The sequence below is a fragment of the Oncorhynchus keta genome, unplaced genomic scaffold (genome assembly GCF_023373465.1).
Source record: "Oncorhynchus keta strain PuntledgeMale-10-30-2019 unplaced genomic scaffold, Oket_V2 Un_contig_1846_pilon_pilon, whole genome shotgun sequence".
Classification (NCBI taxonomy): Eukaryota; Metazoa; Chordata; class Actinopteri; order Salmoniformes; family Salmonidae; genus Oncorhynchus; species Oncorhynchus keta.
Window position 1 is genome coordinate 292,220 of NW_026280936.1, and position 23,088 is coordinate 315,307.

The window sequence follows — 23,088 nt, forward strand, 5'->3', positions numbered from 1 at the left end:
TGGTCTGTACTACAGTACTACCCTTTAGTAGTAGTTATGGTCTGTACTACAGTATTACCCTTTAGTAATAGTTATGGTCTGTATTACAGTACTACCCTTTAGTTATGGTCTGTACTACAGTACTACCCTTTACTTATAGTTATGGTCTGAACTACACTCCCTACTGCAGCCGACAGGCAGTCTTTTCTTCTTTCTTGTGTTAGCACCATTGATAGTGTTAATGCGGAGAACCTTAGCAAACTTCATCCAGAAACCCCACCTTTCTCCAACTTACCATGTGCTGTTCTCAGCCTCATCACATCTCATCTTCTCACCATTGGGCTAACTGATAGGAGAGAACCCACCCAGCCAACCAGATCCATGTCTTCCATTGCAAAGCAGACAAAAAGGAAAGACAAGCAATTGTTTGATTACCTGTTGAGTTGATGTAACTTATTCTGACTGGGTTTGACTCAATGAAAGGAGTTTGTACGTTCATTAATGGATGTTAATTACGTTTGTATGAATGCCTTAATGATCCCTCTGCAGCTTGAATTCCTGCCAACCTCTGCTCTCCACCCTACATTCCCTGCACCCTATACCCTACACTCCTATTCCCTGCACCCACCCTAAATCCTACAACTACACCCTATGCACCCTAAACCCTACAACTACACCCCTACTACCCTACTAAACCCTACCTACACCCCTATACTACTATTCCCACCCTCCTGTCTTTTTAACCTTTTTAAAGGGGAATGAGCTGTAGAGAGGATCTGGATTGACCTCAGGAGGAGTGCTTGTTTTAGTTTGAATTGAAAACATGCTGTCGTCTGTTGTAGAAGGGTGAATGATTAACACACTTTCTCCTCCAACCCTCACGCTCTCTCCGTCCGTCCTGCGCTTCACATTCTCTCCGTCCACTCTTCAGGGAAGATGGTGAAAAAGTCTGCCCCTGCAACCAACTCTGTAGTAATTATCAATTTTATGACCTTTGCCCCCAACCCCTACTGCCTCCTCCACCACCCTCACTCTCTGCACCCCCTGTTAGGGTTGCAAAGTTAAAGAATCTTTCCCAAAATGTCCCAGGTTTTCCAGAAATCCCATTTGGAGGATTCCCTCCTTGCTTATTCTCTTTCTGGAAAACCTGGACATTTTGGATAAGTTGCTGTAATTTTGCAATCCTACCTCCTGTTGCTCTCTGCTTTGAGTGTCTGTGCACTTACTGCCCTGTGGATGCCAGCTGTGGTGTCAGTCATGTGTCGGAGTCAACAAGGCTCTCCTCTCACAGGGTGACTTGAGCATTTGTCTGTTGTGACGATGACCCCATTCAAATGATCTGTCACAGGGGTTCTCAAAGTGGGTTCCGTGGCCAGATATATAACAATGTCTTCTAAATGTCATTTTATATTTATTTTACCATTTTTATAAATTGACCAACGGATCCATGGAATAAGTGTTGAGGGTGTAATACGATACAATGTCATATTATTCATTTTCCATGTCTGTTCTTAACCCTGGGCAACATGGGCCTGCGGAGGCTCACAGGGATATTGGTATCCACAGTACTCAACCAATTTATACAGTTTTCAAGTCGATACATCTTGTATTCCTCAAAAACGTTTGGGGAACATAAATAAATAACTGAGCAAGAGGATAAGTACATTAGTTTCTAGTTTGAGGAACAGAAGCCTCACAAGTCCTCAATTCGCAGCGTCATTAAATAGTACCCCCAAAACACCAGTCTCAACGTCAACAACGTCCCGACTCCGGGATGCTGGCCTTCTAGGCAGAGTTGCAAAGAAAAAGCCATATCTCAGACTGGCCAATAAATATAAAAGATTAAGATGGGCAAAAGAACACAGACACTGGACAGAGGAACTCTCAGCATCTCGGAGTCGCCTCTTCACTGTTGAGACTGGTGTTTTGCAGGTACTATTTAATGAAGCTGCGAATTGAGGACTTGTGAGGCTTCTGTTTCTCAAACTAGACACTAATGTACTTGTCCTCTTGCTCAGTTGTGCACTGGGGCCTCCCACTCCTCTTTCTATTCTGGTTAGAGTCAGTTTGCTCTGTTCTGTGAAGGGAGTAGTACACAGCGTTTTATGAGATCTTCCGTTTCCTGGCAATTTCTCGCACTGAATAGCCTTCATTTCTCAGAACAAGAATAGACTGATGAGTTTGAGAAGAAAGTTCTTTGTTTCTGGCCATTTTTCAGCCTGTAATCGAACTCACAAATGCTGAGGCTCCAGATACTCAACTAGTCTAAAGAAGGCCAGTTTTATTGCTTCTTTAATCAGAACAACAGTTTTCAGCTGTGCTAACATAATTGCAAAATTGTTTTCTAATGATCAATTAGCCTTTTGAAATGATAAACTTGGAGTAGCTAACACAGGAGTGATGGTTGCTGATAATGGGCCTCTGTACGCCTATGTAGATATTCCATTAAAAATTTGCCGTTTACATCTACAACATTAATTTACAACACCACTGTTCAATAGTTTGAGGTATTTCTGATCAATTTGATGGACAATGTTTTTTCTAAATGACCTCCAAACTTTTAAACAGTGGTGTATGTATATAAAATAAATCATCCCTTTTACTCACCAATTTCGTGGTTTCCATTTGGTAGTTACAGTCTTGTCTCATCGCTGCAACTCCCGTACAGACTCGGGGAGGCGAAGGTCGAGAGCCATGCGTCCTCCGTAACACGACCCAACCAAGCCGCACTGCTTCTTGACACAATGCCCGTTTCACCAGGAAGCCAGCCGCACCAATGTGTCGGAGGAAACACCGTACACCTGGCGACTGTGTCAGCGGTCACAGAAGTCGCTAGAGCGCGATGGGACAAGAACATCCCGGCCGGCCAAACCCTCCCCTAACTCGGACGATGCTGGACCCCACCCCATGGGTCTCCAGGTCGCGGCCAGCTGCGACAGAGCCTGGACTCAAACCAGGATCTCTAATGGCACTGTGATACAGTGCCTTAGACCACTGCGCCACTCGGGAAGCCTTAAAATGATAGTTTTAACAATGTTTTGAGGCTATATGGTGTTTCTTCCTTTTTGTTTACAAACATTGGAGTAAAACAAGGTTATATTTTGAGTTCTGATGGGATACGACAATTGAACTAAGCACATGAGGCATTTATAAGTTTGATTCTTCAAGAATAATTGGATACTTATCAAGAATGTACAAGTCAGAAAATGTATGTAGCAGGTGCTGATTGGCCCTTTAAACGTAAGGTATTTTCGTTATTGGCCAACCTAAAAAATATTTATTCAGAGTCGTTGCAATGTGAATGGGAGTCATCCAGACCACAAAATGTTGAAGTCATGTTGTGATTCAGCTGCTCCCCTCCTTCCCCCATCTCTTCTAGTTTAGAGCATGGCTTGTCCTGTGGACTCCATTACCCAGAGTTCCACTGGTGCTGCAGTCATGACTCAGTGTATCGCTGCTTTACGTCATGGCTTGTCCTGTGGACTCCATTACCCAGAGTTCCACTGGTGCTGCAGTCATGACTCAGTGTATCGCTGCTTTACGTCATGGCTTTTCCTCCCTCTAATTTTAAATTTTTTCCTTTTTTTATACATTTAAAAAAAAAACTTGCCTCAATAGCTTGTCAGAAATGCCAAAGGTCTTCAATGATTGAACTTAGTTTATCTATTGAACAATAATGACATTTTCTGAGTTTGTTTTTCTATCATAGCTTCATTTATTGTTTGCAACGGAAATGCATCAGGTCCTTGAGTTCCTAATTGCAGCCAGCTACTGCAGGGCTACTGCATGTATGTGATTATTGTTGAGACATTGCAGTAGGCTACTGCAGGGCTACTGCATGTATGTGATTATTGTTGAGACATTGCAGTAGGCTACTGCAGGGCTACTGCATGTATGTGATTATTGTTGAGACATTGCAGTAGGCTACTGCAGGGCTACTGCATGTATGTGATTATTGTTGAGACATTGCAGCCAGCTACTGCAGGTATGTGATTATTGTTGAGACATTGCAGTAGGCTACTGCAGGGCTACTGCATGTATGTGATTATTGTTGAGACATTGCAGTAGGCTACTGCAGGGCTACTGCATGTATGTGATTATTGTTGAGACATTGCAGTAGGCTACTGCAGGGCTACTGCATGTATGTGATTATTGTTGAGACATTGCAGTAGGCTACTGCAGAGCTACTGCATGTATGTGATTATTGTTGAGACATTACAGTAGGCTACTGCAGGGCTACTGCATGTATGTGATTATTGTTGAGACATTGCAGTAGGCTACTGCAGGGCTACTGCATGTATGTGATTATTGTTGAGACATTGCAGTAGGCTACTGCAGGGCTACTGCATGTATGTGATTATTGTTGAGACATTGCAGTAGGCTACTGCAGGGCTACTGCATGTATGTGATTATTGTTGAGACATTGCAGTAGGCTACTGCAGGGCTACTGCATGTATGTGATTATTGTTGAGACATTGCAGTAGGCTACTGCAGGGCTACTGCATGTATGTGCTTATTGTTGAGACATTGCAGTAGGCTACTGCAGGGCTACTGCATGTATGTGATTATTGTTGAGACATTGCAGCCAGCTACTGCAGGGCTACTGCATGTATGTGATTATTGTTGAGACATTGCAGTAGGCTACTGCAGGGCTACTGCATGTATGTGATTATTGTTGAGACATTGCAGCCAGCTACTGCAGGGCTACTGCATGTATGTGATTATTGTTGAGACATTGCAGTAGGCTACTGCAGGGCTACTGCATGTATGTGATTATTGTTGAGACATTGCAGCCAGCTACTGCAGTGCTACTGCATGTATGTGATTATTGTTGAGACATTGCAGTAGGCTACTGCAGGGCTACTGCATGTATGTGATTATTGTTGAGACATTGCAGTAGGCTACTGCAGGGCTACTGCATGTATGTGATTATTGTTGAGACATTGCAGTAGGCTACTGCAGGGCTACTGCATGTATGTGATTATTGTTGAGACATTGCAGTAGGCTACTGCAGGGCTACTGCATGTATGTGATTATTGTTGAGACATTGCAGTAGGCTACTGCAGGGCTACTGCATGTATGTGATTATTGTTGAGACTTTGCAGTAGGCTACTGCAGGGCTACTGCATGTATGTGATTATTGTCGAGACATTGCAGTAGGTGGAAAAGGAACTGATGTATTTTCCCATACTCACTCTCACCTCTGGTGTATTTTGGGTTCTGGCTCTGCTTCCAGGAAGAGAGGCACTAAACAGCTAACCTTTTTTAAAGCCTGTTTGCAGCTCAATACATCTGTTCTCATGTAAATGCTTGCTGTAATATAATGCCTGTTAGTGTTTAGGAAGGCTGCTGATACAGAATGACTGTAGACAACATTAGATAACATTTTGTTTTGAAACGTAAACCACCATGATCTTAGGTCTTGGCCCAAATTAAATCCCCAACATGGATCTTGTGAGAGATGGGTCATTTTAGCTGTAAGTCTAAGCTAGTCATTGTTGATATATTGAACATTTTATCTGCAGACAGTGAATGTGTTTTTAAAATGGAGAATGTTCTCGTTCATTCAGGGTGATGGACTAGACTCGTGTTACAGCTCCCTCTGCTGTTCATATGCAGAACACATTTGTCAGATTAGAGTAGATATTTTCATCCTGCTAAATGTTGGCCCAGTTCATCAGGATGGAGGAAATGCATGCCTCAGAGTTGATCATAATATCATAGGATCCTGTCCTGTTACGTTGACATAGCTAGAGTATGTCATTAACCAACGCAAACACACTGACACCCACACAACTACCTACTCTACATATCCCATAACCCTCCTCTCTGTCTCTCCCGTCTCTCCAGGGACCAGCAGCACCAACACAGTGAGTGGTCCAGGAGGCCAGGGTCCAGGAGACCAGGGTTCAGGGGGTCAGAACCAGGGCCAGCCTTCTCCCAACCCCCCTCAACAGGGCCGGAAGGGCACGTTCACAGACGACCTGCACAAGCTGGTTGACAACTGGGCCCGCGACGCCATCAGTCTGTCCCAGGGCAAGAGTCGCTCCAAACAGCAACCCTCACAGGGACACAGCTACCAGGTGAGTGAAGACAGACTCTTTCTGGTATAGAAACAAAACATTCTCAAAAGGCCTTATTCATGAAAATAATGGGATGCTCAATCCTTACCAATATAGTCCATGTTTGATTGTGTTGCTTATTTGAAATATAGATTACTGGACGTGAATGTTATGGGGACGGGAATGTTATGGGGGCGGGAATGTTATGGGGGCGGGAATGTTATGGGGAAGGGAATGTTATGGGGGCGGGAATGTTATGGGGTTATGGGGGGAATGTTATGGGGGCGGGAATGTTATGGGGGGGGTTATGGGGAGGGAATGTTATGGGGACGGGAATGTTATGGGGACGGGAATGTTATGGGGGCGGGAATGTTATGGGGACGGGAATGTTATGGGGAAGGGAATGTTATGGGAATGTTATGGGAATGTTATGGGGGCGGGAATGTTATGGGGACGGGAATGTTATGGGGAAGGGAATGTTATGGGGGCGGGAATGTTATGGGGGCGGGAATGTTATGGGGACGGGAATGTTATGGGGAAGGGAATGTTATGGGGGAGGGAATGTTATGGGGGGAATGTTATGGGGGCGGGAATGTTATGGGGGCGGGAATGTTATGGGGGCGGGAATGTTATGGGGGCGGGAATGTTATGGGGACGGGAATGTTATGGGGACGGGAATGTTATGGGGACGGGAATGTTATGGGGACGGGAATGTTATGGGGACGGGAATGTTATGGGGACGGGAATGTTATGGGGGGAATGTTATGGGGAAGGGAATGTTATGGGGAAGGGAATGTTATGGGGGGAATGTTATGGGGAAGGGAATGTTATGGGGAAGGGAATGTTATGGGAAGGGAATGTTATGGGGGCGGGAATGTTATGGTGTTTGTAAGCTGGAACATGAGTTGTTAATATGGCTCCTGGTCCAACCTCCACGTAGCATAGCTGAGATGGCTCTGGCCATGTAATATAAGTGCTATGCTAGTATGGATATTGGAGAGCAGCCATGCAGTATCTCACCCTGGTGTCTCTTCTTCCTCTCCAGGCGACCCCGTCCACCAACAAGGGCCGTAAGTTCTCCGCCCCGAGTCAGCTGTGCCCCAGCAACGCCTCTTCCACCCCCGCTACCTCTCTGGGAGGCCGCAAGGGCTCCTTGTGTCCCCCTCCCCAGTACAGCGGGGTCGGGCATGCTACCCCTCCTCCACTGCACCTTACAGCAGCGCCCAGTGGGTGGGATCCACGGGGTCCACAGGGCCGGGACAGGGTCAGGCCGGTATGTTAGCCTCCTCTCAGCCCCTGGTTGCCTCCTCCTCGCAGTACCCCTCCTCTGCCACTGGGGGGCAGGGCTCCCTGCAGGGCTTCCATCACATCAGCACTTTGCAGAAATCCGTCAGCAACCCTGGAGGCCCCAACCTGAGGACCACGTAGTGGCCATGAGGGGATGTTAGCCATGCCGGGCTGGGAGACTGACAGACTGAGGGAGAGAGACATGAGGAATGAAGGGTGTCTGTGTTACAAGGGGGAGAGGGGCTGTGTGTTACAAGTGACATCATGGTTGGTGGGACTGTATTGAATGTGAATGAGCTGGCTGTGAAGAAGAGGAGGAGCAGGAGAGAAAAGAGTCAGCTGCTGTGTGAAATGGTGCACCACTCTGCCCTCTTCTGTTCCCCTGAAGGATAACAGGAGAGGGACACACTTCCCCTCTCCCCCACCCACCCCGAGGTCAACTGTGGGCCTTGGGGGTCGAAGAAAGACGCAAAACGCGACAAGGAATACCAATGGACACGAGTGCAATGTTATGTGGCCAAAGAGGGTTAATGTGACAATTACTATTGTAAAATGTGTGTGTGTGTGTGTGGTGATGGGCTTTGTTCCTTCACTGGCTTTTACATGTACTCTACAGTAGAGACCAGAGCCTTGTACTGATCTCAGAGAGAGGGAGGAGGGATGGAGGATAGTAACAGACCATGGGGGTGGTGGTGTACTTATCGTTGGGGAGCTGCATAGTACCCCTTTCTCCTCTCATATCTGAGCCCACCCCCCTTTCTCCTCTCACCTATCTGAGCCCACCCCTGCCTGTTCAGCTCCTCCTGCTGGTAACTGACCTCCAGAACAGAGCTTTAAGTGACTGTACAGTACTATACAGCTCCTCCTGTTGGTAACTGACCTCCAGAACAGAGCTTTAAGTGACTGTACAGTACTATACAGCTCCAGTAGAAGTCCATTATGGTCGAGTTGTGTAGCATGTTGAGGAGATGTGAGGAAGGTTATGGGGTCAAGGAATGAGCTTGTGAGGCTGAGGTGTGGGACTGGTGCCATGTATGTAGCTGGTCAGGCAGTGTTGACATCCGGAACCACATGTACTGCTATTCCTATATATCATTTAGGATGTTCATTGGTGTGTGTAAGTGGAGAGTCAGTAGAAAAGGCCTGGGGGTTCATACCCTACTCTACCCCTCCTGTTGCCATGGGATGCAATAAGAACACAGTAATAGAAACCTCCTCCTAAATATAATAATAACACATAAAGTGACCTTCATTAGGGAAACAGAACAATCCATGACCACATTCAGAATGTCTTTTTTTTATGATTTTTTAAGAGTTTGGGATTATGATGATTCCATGTTTATTAGTGTTTTAATTTTTTTCCTCTGTCCCCATTGAACTGAGGAGACTCTTCTGTAGCATGATGAAAGGGTTAACGCTAGGGTTGATCCAGGAACTCTCTCTCAGTATAGGGCCTTTTAAAGAAACTACATCTCCCAGTATAGGGCCTTTAAAGAAACTACAACTCCCCTCTCCATGCTAACCATCTCTTTACATGATTGGAGGGGAGTAGTGTGTGTGAGACCCATCTATCCCAGTCTTAACTTCAGGCTTATAGTTACTCCATTTTAAAATGTGCTGTATCTGGGGGCTGATGAGATCCCCATCCTGAAGCATAACGTCTGTACAAGCTGGCTGGTAGTTCCCATCTCCATATCCCTAATGAGAGAGCCCCCTGAACTAACACAGACAGGACTGAAGTAGATTCTCTCAGACAGGAGTTGTTGACTGAAGTAGATTCTCTCAGACTCAACTCAATAGTCTTTTCACAGGTGGTTTAGCTCTGAGAGGGAATGCAGGGCGAACGGAAGGAGGTATGTCCTGTTGGCTCTCTGTGTCACACATGATATTGTTTTCACGGTTGTGAGGTAGGTTGGTGTTTGTCCTGCGTGGACCCAGAGAAGGACAGGTCTCGGTGGGGCAAGGAGACTGGACTGGGACTGGGCTGGGCTTGGAGGTAGGGTGGATGGTGGGGCAAGGAGAGGACTGGACGCTTGGAGGTAGGGTGCATGGTGGGGCAAGGAGAGGACTGGACGTGGGCTGGGCTTGGAGGTAGGCTGCATGGTGGTGGGGGCAAGGAGAGGACTGGACGTGGGCTGGGCTTGGAGGTAGGCTGCATGGTGGGGCAAGGAGAAGACTGGACGTGGGCTGGGCTTGGAGGTAGGCTGCATGGTGGGGCAAGGAGAGGACTGGGCGTGGGCTGGGCTTGGAGGTAGGCTGCATGGTGGATGGTGGGGCAAGGAGAGGACTGGACGTGGGCTGGGCTTGGAGGTAGGCTGCATGGTGGGGCAAGGAGAGGACTGGACGTGGGCTGGGCTTGGAGGTAGGCTGCATGGTGGATGGTATGATGGATGAAAAGTAATGCCTTGGATCTCCAGCAACACAACGCTGTCTGTCCTGAGGGCTTGTGAAGCTTTCAAACCTATGATCTATTAGTAACATAAAGCCTTTTATAATCATGATGTTGACAGCGTTTAGGGGCCTCGATCTCTCTACTTCTGAGTCTTTTCAATAGTGTGATTGAAAACAAAAATGTACATTATTATTCTATTTAAAAAAAACAAGAAAAAAGAAATGAAAAAAGACAAGTGTTCTGTATGGACCTGTATTTACCCATCAGTTTCTGATGTTGAAACACTGTGATTATTATAAATGTTGTTGGACAACATGAGTTTAAGAAGACAAAAGCTAGAAAAATACAAACAAAAAGACAGTTGGAGGAAACGTTATGGTGGATTGGTAATACTTAGGCTGAACAACAATACAAAGTAAAAGGCTAGCTATTTTCCTTATCGAGGTCACTTTAACCTTTCTTCTCTTTGTACTTTCTTTATATTAGATACATGTGAATGTTAAATGGACTCAATTAACGTACTTGAATAGTAACTTTGGGTTGAGTCCCAAATAACACCCTATCCCCTACATGGTGTTCAACCTTTCACCAGGAGCCGATAAGACCTCGATCAGGGCCCATGGGGCTCTGGTCAAAAGTAGTGCACTATATAGGGGATAAGGTGCAATGTAGGACTCACCCTTGGTCTTTTCCGTGTCCTTTCGCCCCCCAGTACTCCAGTGAGAGCTCTGCTAGAGTTTCTAGTGCCTTCCATTATTTATTTAGCTTATTTTTTTGAACAGTTTTTTGACATGATGGAGTAACGGAAGTGCTGTTGATTTCTGCTACATTGAAGTGCTTTACTGGCTCTGTGGGTACAAAAGTCAAAGGTACACTGGGAAGGGGAGACGGGGAAGGTGGGCTGTGGGGGTTTTGTTTCTTTGTGCCATTTATTGTTTTAGTATTGGGGTTAAATACATTTTGATTTGGGGGTCGGAAGACAAACTTAGTCCTAGACTCTGCAGAGAGTAGGAATGGATCTGATGGTGAAGCTTGGACAAACTCTGTATCTGAAACAGACAAAGGAACGCAGACAACAGAACAACAGAGTGAGGCTGAACCAGGGTTACCTAACATTTAAAATAAAGGGTCTGTTAGGAACGGAATGCTTGACTGTTCCGTTTGTTCTAGTGTTCGGGGACACGTTTCAGATACTAGAACCATTCATTCAGTATGCAAGAGCTCTCTAGCTAACACTGAGCCTATCATTAGACCCACTACAACAATCAGACTATCTTTACTGATGGCCTGTCCACGAAGCCTTGAGTGTGTCCGACACCAGGCAGCACGGTATACAAGCCTTGTGTTGGTGGTGAAAGAGAGGGGAGGAAGTGGTAGACTGATAGGAATAGAGAAGAGAAAGTCAGTCAGTGAGAAACTGTATTTGTGTGAATGTCTCAAGAGTTAAAACCAGATTGTGGTGTTTTATAGTTTACGAACCAGGCATAATGTGTGTCTACTGTCAGTGGGGCAGTCTTAGGCTGTGTCCCCCAAATGACACCCTATTCCCTATATAGTGCACTACTTTTGACCAGCGCCCTATGGACCCTGGTCAAAAGTAGTGCACTGAATAGGGAATAGGGCGCCATTTTGGATGTAGTCTTTACAGTAGTAGTTGTGACTGGGCTCTATGCCATTTAAGGTGGGTAAAGTGAAAGTGGAGTTGAGGTAGAAGCCAGGGCTAGTGGAGGCAGAAGAGGAGAGGTCAGGGGACTCTCTATCTCCAACACATGGCAGTAGTACTGTACACTGTGCTGCTGGGTTGAGGTAGAAGCCAGGGCTAGTGGAGGCAGAAGAGGAGAGGTCAGGGGACTCTCTATCTCCAACACATGGCAGCAGTACTGTACACTGTGCTGCTGGGTTTGACCAACAAGTGACTTCCTCATCACCAATGCAATGCTGGTGGTTCAAGCCCAGTTATTTCATCATCTGCTTAATGCTGCCCCAGTCTCTTTAATGAAACCACCTGTGGCTTTTAGTGCAGGTTTGTAGCTTGTTCTAAAGTAGCAGACAGTCTCACCGCTCACAATGCAGACAAATAAATGGTCGGTTCCATCATTATTAGATTTCTTTGACGTGAATGTTTTAGTTTTTTGGTTGATGTCCTTCTGGTCTTTTTGGAAACCTTACAAGATGTTGTAATGATAGATGAACAGTGTCCGTGTCTTTCTCGTTACCTGACAGTGTTGTAGACAGTAAAACTGGTCCAATCTGTGTACAACAGAATAGTTCATTAAGCCCAATATCCTTTTCAAAGCAACTGTACAAAACCATTACCTGGGGTAAAACATGTTTAAAGCCGTAGAAAAGTGATTTTTAATAAACACTCGTCACCTTAACTACTGATTAGCTTACAGGGACTGCTAGATCTATCGCCTTCTGCTTAGCGCTTCAGTCGTCTCTCCTCACTGTAAACATGTCTGCTACGGGAAATCACTTAAACAGATGGTAGATTCTCAATCATTTGTCTTTACAGAGTGACTATGTTGTCTCCTGGATATTTAAAACCGTTAAAAACAGTTGGGGTTTTCTTTGTAAAACGTTTTGTGGATTGAACTTTTCGTTCTTACTGGAGGCCCTCAGTACAGCAGTACGGTACTTACTGGAGGCCCTCAGTACAGCAGTATGGTACTTACTGGAGGCCCTCAGTACAGCAGTACGGTACTTACTGGAGGCCCTCAGTACAGCAGTACGGTACTTACTGGAGGCCCTCAGTACAGCACTACAGTACTTACTGGAGGCCCTCAGTACAGCAGTATGGTACTTACTGGAGGCCCTCAGTACAGCAGTACGGTACTTACTGGAGGCCCTCAGTACAGCAGTACGGTACTTACTGGAGGCCCTCAGTACAGCAGTACAGTACTTACTGGAGGCCCTCAGTACAGCACTACAGTACTTACTGGAGGCCCTCAGTACAGCACTACAGTACTTACTGGAGGCCCTCAGTACAGCAGTACAGTACTTACTGGAGGCCCTCAGTACAGCAGTACAGTACTTACTGGAGGCCCTCAGTACAGCACTACAGTACTTACTGGAGGCCCTCAGTACAGCACTACAGTACTTACTGGAGGCCCTCAGTACAGCAGTACGGTACTTACTGGAGGCCCTCAGTACAGCAGTACGGTACTTACTGGAGGCCCTCAGTACAGCAGTACAGTACTTACTGGAGGCCCTCAGTACAGCACTACAGTACTTACTGGAGGCCCTCAGTACAGCACTACAGTACTTACTGGAGGCCCTCAGTACAGCAGTACAGTACTTACTGGAGGCCCTCAGTACAGCACTACAGTACTTACTGGAGGCCCTCAGTACAGCAGTACTTACTGGAGTACAGCACTACAGTACTTACTGGAGGCCCTCAGTACAGCACTACAGTACTTACTGGAGGCCCTCAGTACAGCAGTACGGTACTTACTGGAGGCCCTCAGTACAGCAGTACGGTACTTACTGGAGGCCCTCAGTACAGCAGTACAGTACTTACTGGAGGCCCTCAGTACAGCACTACAGTACTTACTGGAGGCCCTCAGTACAGCACTACAGTACTTACTGGAGGCCCTCAGTACAGCACTACAGTACTTACTGGAGGCCCTCAGTACAGCACTACGGTACTTACTGGAGGCCCTCAGTACAGCACTACAGTACTTACTGGAGGCCCTCAGTACAGCAGTACAGTACTTACTGGAGGCCCTCAGTACAGCACTACAGTACTTACTGGAGGCCCTCAGTACAGCAGTACGGTACTTACTGGAGGCCCTCAGTACTTTGCAAGTTTGGTTGAAGCTGTGAACGTGACAAAAAATACTATTTTCTTAGTTATTTTGTTGATGATCGATACTTTTGAAAAACAAAAACAAATAAGAGCTTTACAAAGCCACTGCCTCAGTGCCATTACCATGCAGCAATGACTTTAGCTTCAATCTGCTCTATCTAAAGAATACGGAGCAATATTTACAATGTTTACTTCCTCTTAACTAAGTGTCATACTGTATGATACAGTGGCTGCAATGCATAACATGCAATGGTGAACAGGTTATGGTGAGGTTAGTGGTGAACAGGTTATGGTGAGGTTACAGTAGTGAACAGGTTATGGTGAGGTTACAATGGTGAACAGGTTATGGTGAGGTTACAGTAGTGAACAGGTTATGGTGAGGTTACAGTAGTGAACAGGTTATGGTGAGGTTACAGTAGTGAACAGGTTATGGTGAGGTTAGTGGTGAACAGGTTATGGTGAGGTTACAGTAGTGAACAGGTTATGGTGAGGTTACAGTAGTGAACAGGTTATGGTGAGGTTACAGTAGTGAACAGGTTATGGTGAGGTTACAGTAGTGAACAGGTTATGGTGAGGTTACAGTAGTGAACAGGTTATGGTGAGGTTACAGTGGTGTGAACTGAAGAACCACCTCTGATGAACATATTTACAGTAGCTCTGGTCCAGCTCTGTGCTCCAACGATCGTCATCGTGAGAGAGTAGCTGGACCAGAACCACGTCCAGCCTGGACCAGAGCTACATTTACATAGTTACAGAGGGAAGTTACTGAATTTACAAAGCGTAATAATATTAATTTTTACCATCCATTCAGAATCCCGATGGATTCTGCTACCTGTTCTGTTCCTTGTTACTGTTACGACACACCTCCTCCTTCGCCTTTCTGTAACTGATGTCCTGCAAAGTGCACATAACATGTCATGCAATTCAGCGTTGGTCTGACTGACACAGAAGTGGTTGAATAAAGAGCATGCTTGTTTCTCTAGCTACCATCTGGCATGTTACCTTTTCATCACAGCTTATTATACTGTAAAGTTATAACCACAAAACGACTCCAAACGTGTACACACAAAAACAAAACATTTCAAGTTGATTTAAAGTGTTTTGTTCTACTTATCAGAATTTTTTTTTTTGCAATTTTATGTCTCAAGAAACATCTAGTGACTTAATTCAATGGTTTTTCCTCGTGCTGTTTAACATTGTACAAAAATGTTTTCAAATAATAGTAAAATGGAAAACCAAACGGAACCTGTTAGAAATCATTGGCAGCGTTTAACTGTTCTGCATTAAGTAGAGGCTGTTCAAGCTTCAAATAAAATGCGCTTTGCGCTCCAATAAAATATATTTGTTACTTTATTTGTAAACTTAATAAATAAAAGTAATTTAAATTAATCACGTTATTGGTCCTTTAATCTTGTCCTAAATGTTTGTTTGTATCCACATGTTTTAGTACCATCCACTACCACATGGGGGCAGTATATGACATACTGTACTGTGCACTCAAAAAGTATTCAGACCCCTTGACTTTTAACACATTTTGTTACGTTTACAGACTTATTCTAAAATGTATTAAATAAATACAAAATCATCATCAGTCTACACACAATACCCCATTATGACAAAGCGAAAAAGATTTTTAGACATTTTTTCAGATTTATAAAATAAGTATACAGACCCTTTGCTATTATCTATGCATAGTCACTTTAACTCTACCTAAATGTATATATTACCTCGACACCGTTGCCCCCTGTATGTAGCACATTGACTCTGTACCGGTACCCCCTGTATGTAGCCTCCACATTGACTCTGTACTGGTACCCCTGTATGTAGCCTCCACATTGACTCTGTACCCCCTGTATGTAGCCTCCACATTGACTCTGTACTGGTACCCCTGTATGTAGCCTCCACATTGACTCTGTACTGGTACCCCTGTATGTAGCCTCCACATTGACTCTGTACTGGTACCCCTGTATGTAGCCTCCACATTGACTCTGTACTGACTGTATGTAGCCTCCACATTGACTCCTGGTACCCCCTGTATGTAGCCTCCACATTGACTCTGGTACCCCCTGTATGTAGCCTCCACATTGACTCTGTACCGGTACCCCTGTATGTAGCCTCCACATTGACTCTGTACCCCGGTACCCCTGACTCTGTAGCCTCCACATTGACTCTGTACTGGTACCCCTGTATGTAGCCTCCACATTGACTCTGTACTGGTACCCCTGTATGTAGCCTCCACATTGACTCTGTACGGTACCCCCTGTATGTAGCCTCCACATTGACTCTGTACCGGTACTGTAGCCTCCACATTGACTCTGTAGCCCCTTTATGTAGCCCCTGTATATAGCCTCCACATTGACTACCCCCTGTATGTAGCCTACTGGTACCCCTGTATGTAGCCTCCACATTGACTCTGTACCGGTACCCCCTGTATGTAGCCTCCACATTGACTCTGTACCGGTATGTAGCCTCCACATTGACTCTGTACCGGTACCCCCTGTATGTAGCCTCCACATTGACTCTGTACCGGTACCCCTGTATGTAGCTCCACATTGACTCTGTACCGGTACCCCCTGTATGTAGCCTCCACATTGACTCTGTACCGGTACCCCTAGTATGTAGTACTGGTACCCCCCCACTATTGTTAAAATGATCTCTTCGTTTTTTTTTAAAGATATTTTCTTTTCTGCATTGTTGGTTAATTAAGGGCTTGTAAGCATTTCACTGTAAGGTCTACAACACCTGTTGCATTCGGCTCATGTGACAAATAAAATTTGATTTGATACTAGAAATTGAGCTCAGGTGCATCCTGTTTCCATTGATCATCCTTGAGATGTTTCTACAACTTGATTGGAGTCCACCTGTGGTAAATTCAATTGATTGGACATGATTTGGAAAGGCACACACATGTCTATATAAAGGTCCCACAGTTGAAAGTGCGTGTCAGAGCAAAAACCAAGCCATGAGTTCGAAGGAGTTGTCCGTAGAGCTCCAAGACAGGATTGTGTCGAGGCACAGATCTGGAGAAGGGTACCGAAAAATGTCTGCAGCATTTAAGGTCCCCAAGAACATTCTTAAATGGAAGAAGTTTGGAACCACCAAGACTCTTCCTAGAGCTGTCCGCCAGGCCAAACTGAACAATCGTGGGAGAAGGGCCTTGGTTAAGGAGGTGACCAAGAACCCAATGGTCAACTCTGACAGAGCTCCAAAGGACCTGTGGAGATGGGAGAACCTCCCAGAAGGACAACCATCTCTGCAGCAATTCACCAATCAGACCTTTATGGTAGAGTGGCCAGACGGAAGCCACTCCTCAGTAGAAGGCACATGACACCCGCTTGGAGTTGGCCAAAAGGCACCTAAAGGACTCTCAGACAAGATTCTTTGGTCTGATGAAACCAAGGTTGAACTCTTTGGTCTGAATGCTAAGCATCACGTCTGGAGCGACACTCCCCATCCAACCTGATAGAGCTTGAGAGGAGCTGCAGAGAAACTCCCCGAATACTGGTGTGCCAAGCTTGAATTGTCACCCAAGAAGACTCAAGGCTGTAAATCGCTGCAAAAGGTGCTTCAACAAAGTACTGAGTAAAGGGTCTGAATGCTTATATGTAAATGTGATTTTTTTTTTTTTTTTGAATAAATTAGAAAAAAGAAAACGATTGTATTTAGATTGATGAGGGGAAATTATTTAATTAATTTTAGAATAAGGCTGTAACGTCACAAAATGTGGAACAAGTCAAGGTCTGAATACTTTCCGAATGCACTGTAGTTCTCCCAGGCCTAGAGAGAAACTCAGTAGACTTTTGCATCTCATATAGTAACTCTCTCTCTTTCGCTCTCTCACACACACACACACACACATGCACACACACACACACATACACACATACACACACATACATACATACATGCATGCACATGCACATGCATACATACATACATACATACATACATACATACATACATACATACATACATACATACATACACAACGGCTCCAAAACATAAAGGGAACACTAAAATAACACATCCTCGATCTGAATGAATGAAATATTTCTTTACATAGTTGAATGTGCTGACAACAAAATCACACTAAAATTATCAATGGAAATCAAATTTATCAACCCATGGAGGTCTGGATTTGGAGTCACACTCAAAATTAAAGTGGAAAACCACACTACAGGCTCATCCAACTTTGATGTAATGTCCTTAAAATAAGTCAAAATGAGGCTCAGTGGTGTGTGTGGCCTCCACGTGCCTGTATGACCTCCCTACAACGCCTGGGCATGCTCCTGATGAGGTGGCGGATGGTCTCCTGAGGGATCTCCTCCCAGACCTGGACTAAAGCATCCGCCAACTCCTGGACAGTCTGTGGTGCAACGTGGCGTTGGTGGATGGAGCGAGACATGATGTTCCAGATGTGCTCAATTGGATTCAGGTCTGGGGAACGGGCGGGCCAGTCCATAGCATCAATGCCTTCCTCTTGCAGGAACTGCTGACACACTCCAGCCACATGAGGTCTAGCATTGTCTTGCACGGTGTTGGGCTGTAAGCACAACCCCCACATGTGGACGTCGGGCCCTCATACCACCCTCATGGAGTCTGTTTCTGACTGTTTGAGCAGACACATGCACATTTGTGGCCTGCTGGAAGTCATTTTGCAGGGCTCTGGCAGTGCTCCTCCTGCCCCTCCTTGCACAAAGGCGGAGGTAACGGTCCTGCTGCTGGGTTGTTGCCCTCCTACGTCCCTTTTCAGGACCCTGACTTTTTTAAAGATAATTTGTAAAAATCCAAATAACTAAACAGATCTTTATTGTAAAGGGTTTAAACACTGTTTCCCATGCTTGTTCAATGAACCATAAACAATTAATGAACATTCACGATTAGGACACGAACAACTTACAGACGGTAGGCAATTAAGATCACAGTTATGAAAAATTAGGACACTAAAGAGGCCTTTCTACTGACTCTGGAAAAACACCAAAAGAAAGATGCTCAGGGTCCCTGCTCATCTGCGTGAATGTGCCTTAGGCATGCTGCAAGGACGCATGAGGACTGCATATGTGGCCAGGGAAATAAATTGCAATGTCCGTACTGTGAGATGCCTAAGATAGCGCTACAGGACGGACAGCTGATCGTCCTCGCCGTGGCAGACCACGTGTAACAACACCTGCACAGGATCAGTACTGCCAAACATCACACCTGCGGGACAGGTACAGGATGGCAACAACTGCCAGAGTTACACCAGGAATGCACAATCACTCCATCAGTGCTCAGACTGTCCGCAATAGGCTGAGAGATGCTGGACTGAGGGCTTGTAGGCCTGTTGTAAGGCATGTCCTCACCAAACATCACCGGCAACAACGTTGCCTCTGGGCACAAACCGTACCTGGACCAGATAGGACTGGCAAAAAGTGCTCTTCACTGACGAGTCGCGGTTTTGTCTCACCAGGGGTGATGGTCGGATTCGTGTTTATCGTTGAAGGAATGAGCGTTACACAGAGGCCTGTACTCTGGAGCGGGATCGATGTGGAGGGTCCGTCATGGTCTGGGGGCGTGTGTCACAGCATCATCAGACTGAGCTTGTTGTCATTGCAGGCAATCTCAACGCTGTGCGTTACAGGAAGACATCCTCCTCCCTCATGTGGTACCCTTCCTGCAGGTTCATCCTGACATGACCCTCCAGCATGACAATGCCACCAGCCATACTGCTCATTCTGTGCGTGAATTCCAGGAAGACAGGAATGTCAGTGTTCTGCCATGACCAGCGTAGAGACCAAATCTCAATCTAATTGAGCACGTCTGGGACCTGTTGGATCGGAGGGTGAGGGCTAGGTGCCTTGGTGGAAGAGTGGGGTAACATCTCACAGCAAGAACTGGCAAATCTGCAGCTAGTGGCCACAACAGATACTGAATGTTACTTTTCATTTGACCCCCCTTTGTTTAGAGACATATTATTCCATTTCTGTTCGTCACATGTCTCTGGAACTTGTTCAGTTTATGTCTGTTGAATGAATCTTGTTGCGTTCATACAAATATTTACACATGCTGAAAATAAACGCAGTTGACAGTGAGAGCATGTTTATTTGTTGAGTTTATATACAGTTGAAGTCGTAAGTTTACATCCACTTAGGTTGGAGTCATTAAAACTTGTTTTTCAACCACTCCACAAATGTCTTGTTGACAAACTATAGTTTTGGCAAGTTGGTTAGGACATCTACTTTGTGCCTGACATAAATGTTCCAACTATTGTTAACAGACAGATTATTTCACTTATAATTCACTGTGTCACAATTCCAGTGAGTCAGAAGTGTAAGTTGACTGGTGCCTTTAAACAGCTTGGAAAATTCCCCAAAATTATGTCATGGCTTTAGAAGCTTCTCATAGGCTAATTGACTTCATTTGAGTCAATTGGAGGTGTACCTGTGGATGTATTTCTAGGCCTACCTTCAGACTCGGTGCCTCTTTGCTTGACATCATGGGAAAATCAAAAAAATCAGCCAAGACCTCAGAAAAATTATTGTAGACCTCCACAAATTTGGTTCATTTGGAGCAATTTCCAAATGCTTGAAGGTACTACGTTCATCTGTACAAACAATAGTACGCAAGTATAAACACCATGGGACCACACAGCCGCCATACCGCTCAGGAAGGAGACGTGTTCTGTCTCCTAGAGATGAACGTACTTTGGTGAGAAAAGTGCAAATCAATCCCAGAACAACAGCAAAGGACCTTGTGAAGATGCTGGAGGAAACAGGTACAAAGTATCTATATCCACATTAAAACGAGTCCTATATCGACAACCTGAAAGGTCCGCTCAGCAAGGAAGAAGCCACTGCTCCAAAACCTCCATAAAAAAGCCAGACTACGGTTTGCAATTGCACATGGGGACAAAGATCATACTTTTTGGAGAAATGTCCTCTGGTCTGATGAAACAAAAATAGAACTGTTTGGCCGTAATGACCATTATGTTTGGAGGAAAAGGGGAGGCTTGCAACCCGAAGAACACCTTCCCAACCGTGAAGAACGGGGTGGCAGCATCATGTTGTGGTGGTGCTTTGCTGCAGGAGGGACTGGTGCACTTCACAAAATAGATGTCATTATGAGGAAGGACAATTATGTGGAGATATTAAAGCAACATCTCAAGACATTAGTCAGGAAGTTAAAGCTTGGTCCCAAATGGACAATGACCCCAAGCATACTTCCAAAGTTGTGGCAAAATGGCTCAAGGACAACAAAGTCAAGGTATTGGAGTTGTCATCACAAAGCCCTGACCTCCATCCTATAGAACATTTGTGGGCAGAACTGAAAAGTGTGTGTGTGAGCAAGTTGACCTACAAACCTGACTCGGTTACACCAGCTCTGTCAGGAGGAATGGGCCAAAATTCACCCAACTTATTGTGGGAAGCTTGTGGAAGGCTACCCAAAACGTTTGACCCAAGTTAAACAATTTAAAGGCAATGCTACCAAATACTAAATGAGTGTATGTCAACTTCTGACCCACTGGGAATGTGATGAAAGAAATAAAGGCTGAAACAAATCATTCTCTCTGCTATTGTTCTGACATTTCACGTTCTTAAAATAAAGTGGTGATCCTAACTGACCTAAGACAGAGACTTTTTATTAGGATTAAATGTCAGGAATCGTGATAAACTGAGTTAGCTAAGGTGTATGTAAACTCTCTGCTTCTACTGTAAATAGGTATCTCATAACTGATTTGGGATCAGTTTTGCTGTTTAGATCACAATATATAACAGAAGGGACCTGATCCTAGATCAGCACGTTTGCCCTGAGACGCTTTATACTGGACATGGACTCTGGATCTATAAACGGTTGGCTGGGCAGTACTGAAACATACTATTTGATCGTGTTACAGGTTGCACAATACATTATTATAGACAGACTGAATGACTTACGCTTGTGACTGAGAGCCAATTGGGAGGCAGGCTGGTGGGAGACTGGGAAAACGAGTGTTTGTCAGTAGTCATGGATTCTGTGGAAAGAATGAAGTCGATGGGAAGCGGGGAAGGAAAAGGGAATTCCGTCAGGAACAATATTCCACAACAGAGCTGCACTACCCTGATATAGAAATCACTGAGGAATAAGGCTCCCTCCCAAGTGGCACGCCATTCTCTATGTAGTGCACTGCTTTTAACCAGGGCCCTGTGCAAAAGTAGTGCCCTATGTAGGAATAGGGTACCATTTGGGACACAACCACGAGCTCCTCTCCATGCACACACCACTAGTCATCAAGTAACCATTCACGTCTGAGACCAATAGAAAGCCGTCAAGGGAAGGAAATGCATTGTTTCTTCGGGTGATTGAGTGTTTTTATACGTCATTAAAATAATTAGTGATTGTATGAAATCAGGGCGGCCATCTTGTTAACGGTACCTCCTTATCTGATGAAAATGAAAATGCATTTCCTTAATTTATTTTCTGATCCAGAAATGTCCTACAAGAACACGCACTGCATAGGACTCAGTTAGTGCCTTGCGTTCCTGTGTGTGTGTGTGTGTGTGTGTGTGTGTGTGTGTGTGTGTGTGTGTGTGTGTGTGTGTGTGTGTGTGTGTGTGTGCCGCCTCAGCTCAACAGATTGACACAATTAAGTCTGTCCCATGTTGGCTGAAGTAGGCAGTGTGCATTCCTCTGATTCTCTTGTATTTGTGCTGAGTAGATGCTCCACCATAGGAAGGTGGAACTTGGCAGTCCTCCCCCTGTTTCATGACATACAGTATATGCTCCTCGCTGTGCTTTTGTTGCCAAATTATGAACCCTGTTGGGCTGGACTGAGATCCTATAGAGGCTGGCACCCTCATCACACCAGATAGGTGCAGTGAAATGTGTTGTTTTACAGGGTCAGTCATAGTAGTATGGCACCCCTGGAGCAAATTAGGGTTACGTGCTTTGCTCAAGGGCACATTGGCAGATTTGTTTACCCTGTCGGCTCGGGTATTCAAACCTTTTCAGTTACTTGCCAAACTCTATCCGCTAGGCTACCTGCCCCCAAGGGTAGGAGTGCTGTTCTGGGATCAGGTCCCCCCCTCCCCCTGTTCATATAATCATATTCACTAGGATCTAGAACACATCCTGGATCAGCACTCTGAGATGTTGAGTCCCTCATCAGTCCAGACCTGAGGAAAGAGCCAACCTGTGGTGGAAAAAGCTCACTGAGAATCATCCCTCTGAGAATCAGTCCAGACCGTCACTGAGAATCAGACCGCCATCCGGTAGGCCGTCACTGAGAATCATCCGGTGGTCACTGAGAATCAGCGTCACTGAGAATCATCCGGTAGACCGTCACTGAGAATCATCCGGTAGACCGTCACTGAGAATCATCCGGTAGACCGTCACTGAGAATCATCCGGTAGCCGTCACTGAGAATCATCCGGTAGACCGTCACTGAGAATCATCCGGTGAGCCGTCACTGAGAATCATCCGGTGAGAATCACCGTCACTGAGAATCATCCGGTGGGCCGTTACTGAGAATCATCCGGTAGGCCGTCACTGAGAATCATCCGGTGTAGCCGTCACTGAGAATCATCCGGTAGACCGTCACTGAG

General features: G+C 45.5%; 1 protein-coding gene and 1 long non-coding RNA gene across 2 annotated transcripts in view; both read left to right on the forward strand.

The window, feature by feature from the left end:
• The window catches only part of LOC118379174 (serine/threonine-protein kinase WNK1-like), a 196,429-nt gene extending 188,390 nt beyond the window's left edge, over positions 1–8,039 (forward strand). The window contains 2 exon segments of the mRNA XM_052503933.1: positions 5,830–6,062; positions 7,087–8,039. Of these exon segments, the coding sequence (XP_052359893.1) occupies positions 5,830–6,062; positions 7,087–7,323 (470 nt within the window). The 3' untranslated portion in view covers positions 7,324–8,039.
• A 5,053-nt stretch (positions 8,040–13,092) lies between these two features.
• On the forward strand, positions 13,093–14,148 carry LOC127920135 (uncharacterized). The gene is made up of 3 exons (XR_008105188.1): positions 13,093–13,788; positions 13,843–13,926; positions 13,981–14,148. It is a non-coding gene; the product is annotated as an uncharacterized LOC127920135 (long non-coding RNA).
• The last annotated feature ends 8,940 nt before the right edge of the window (positions 14,149–23,088 follow it).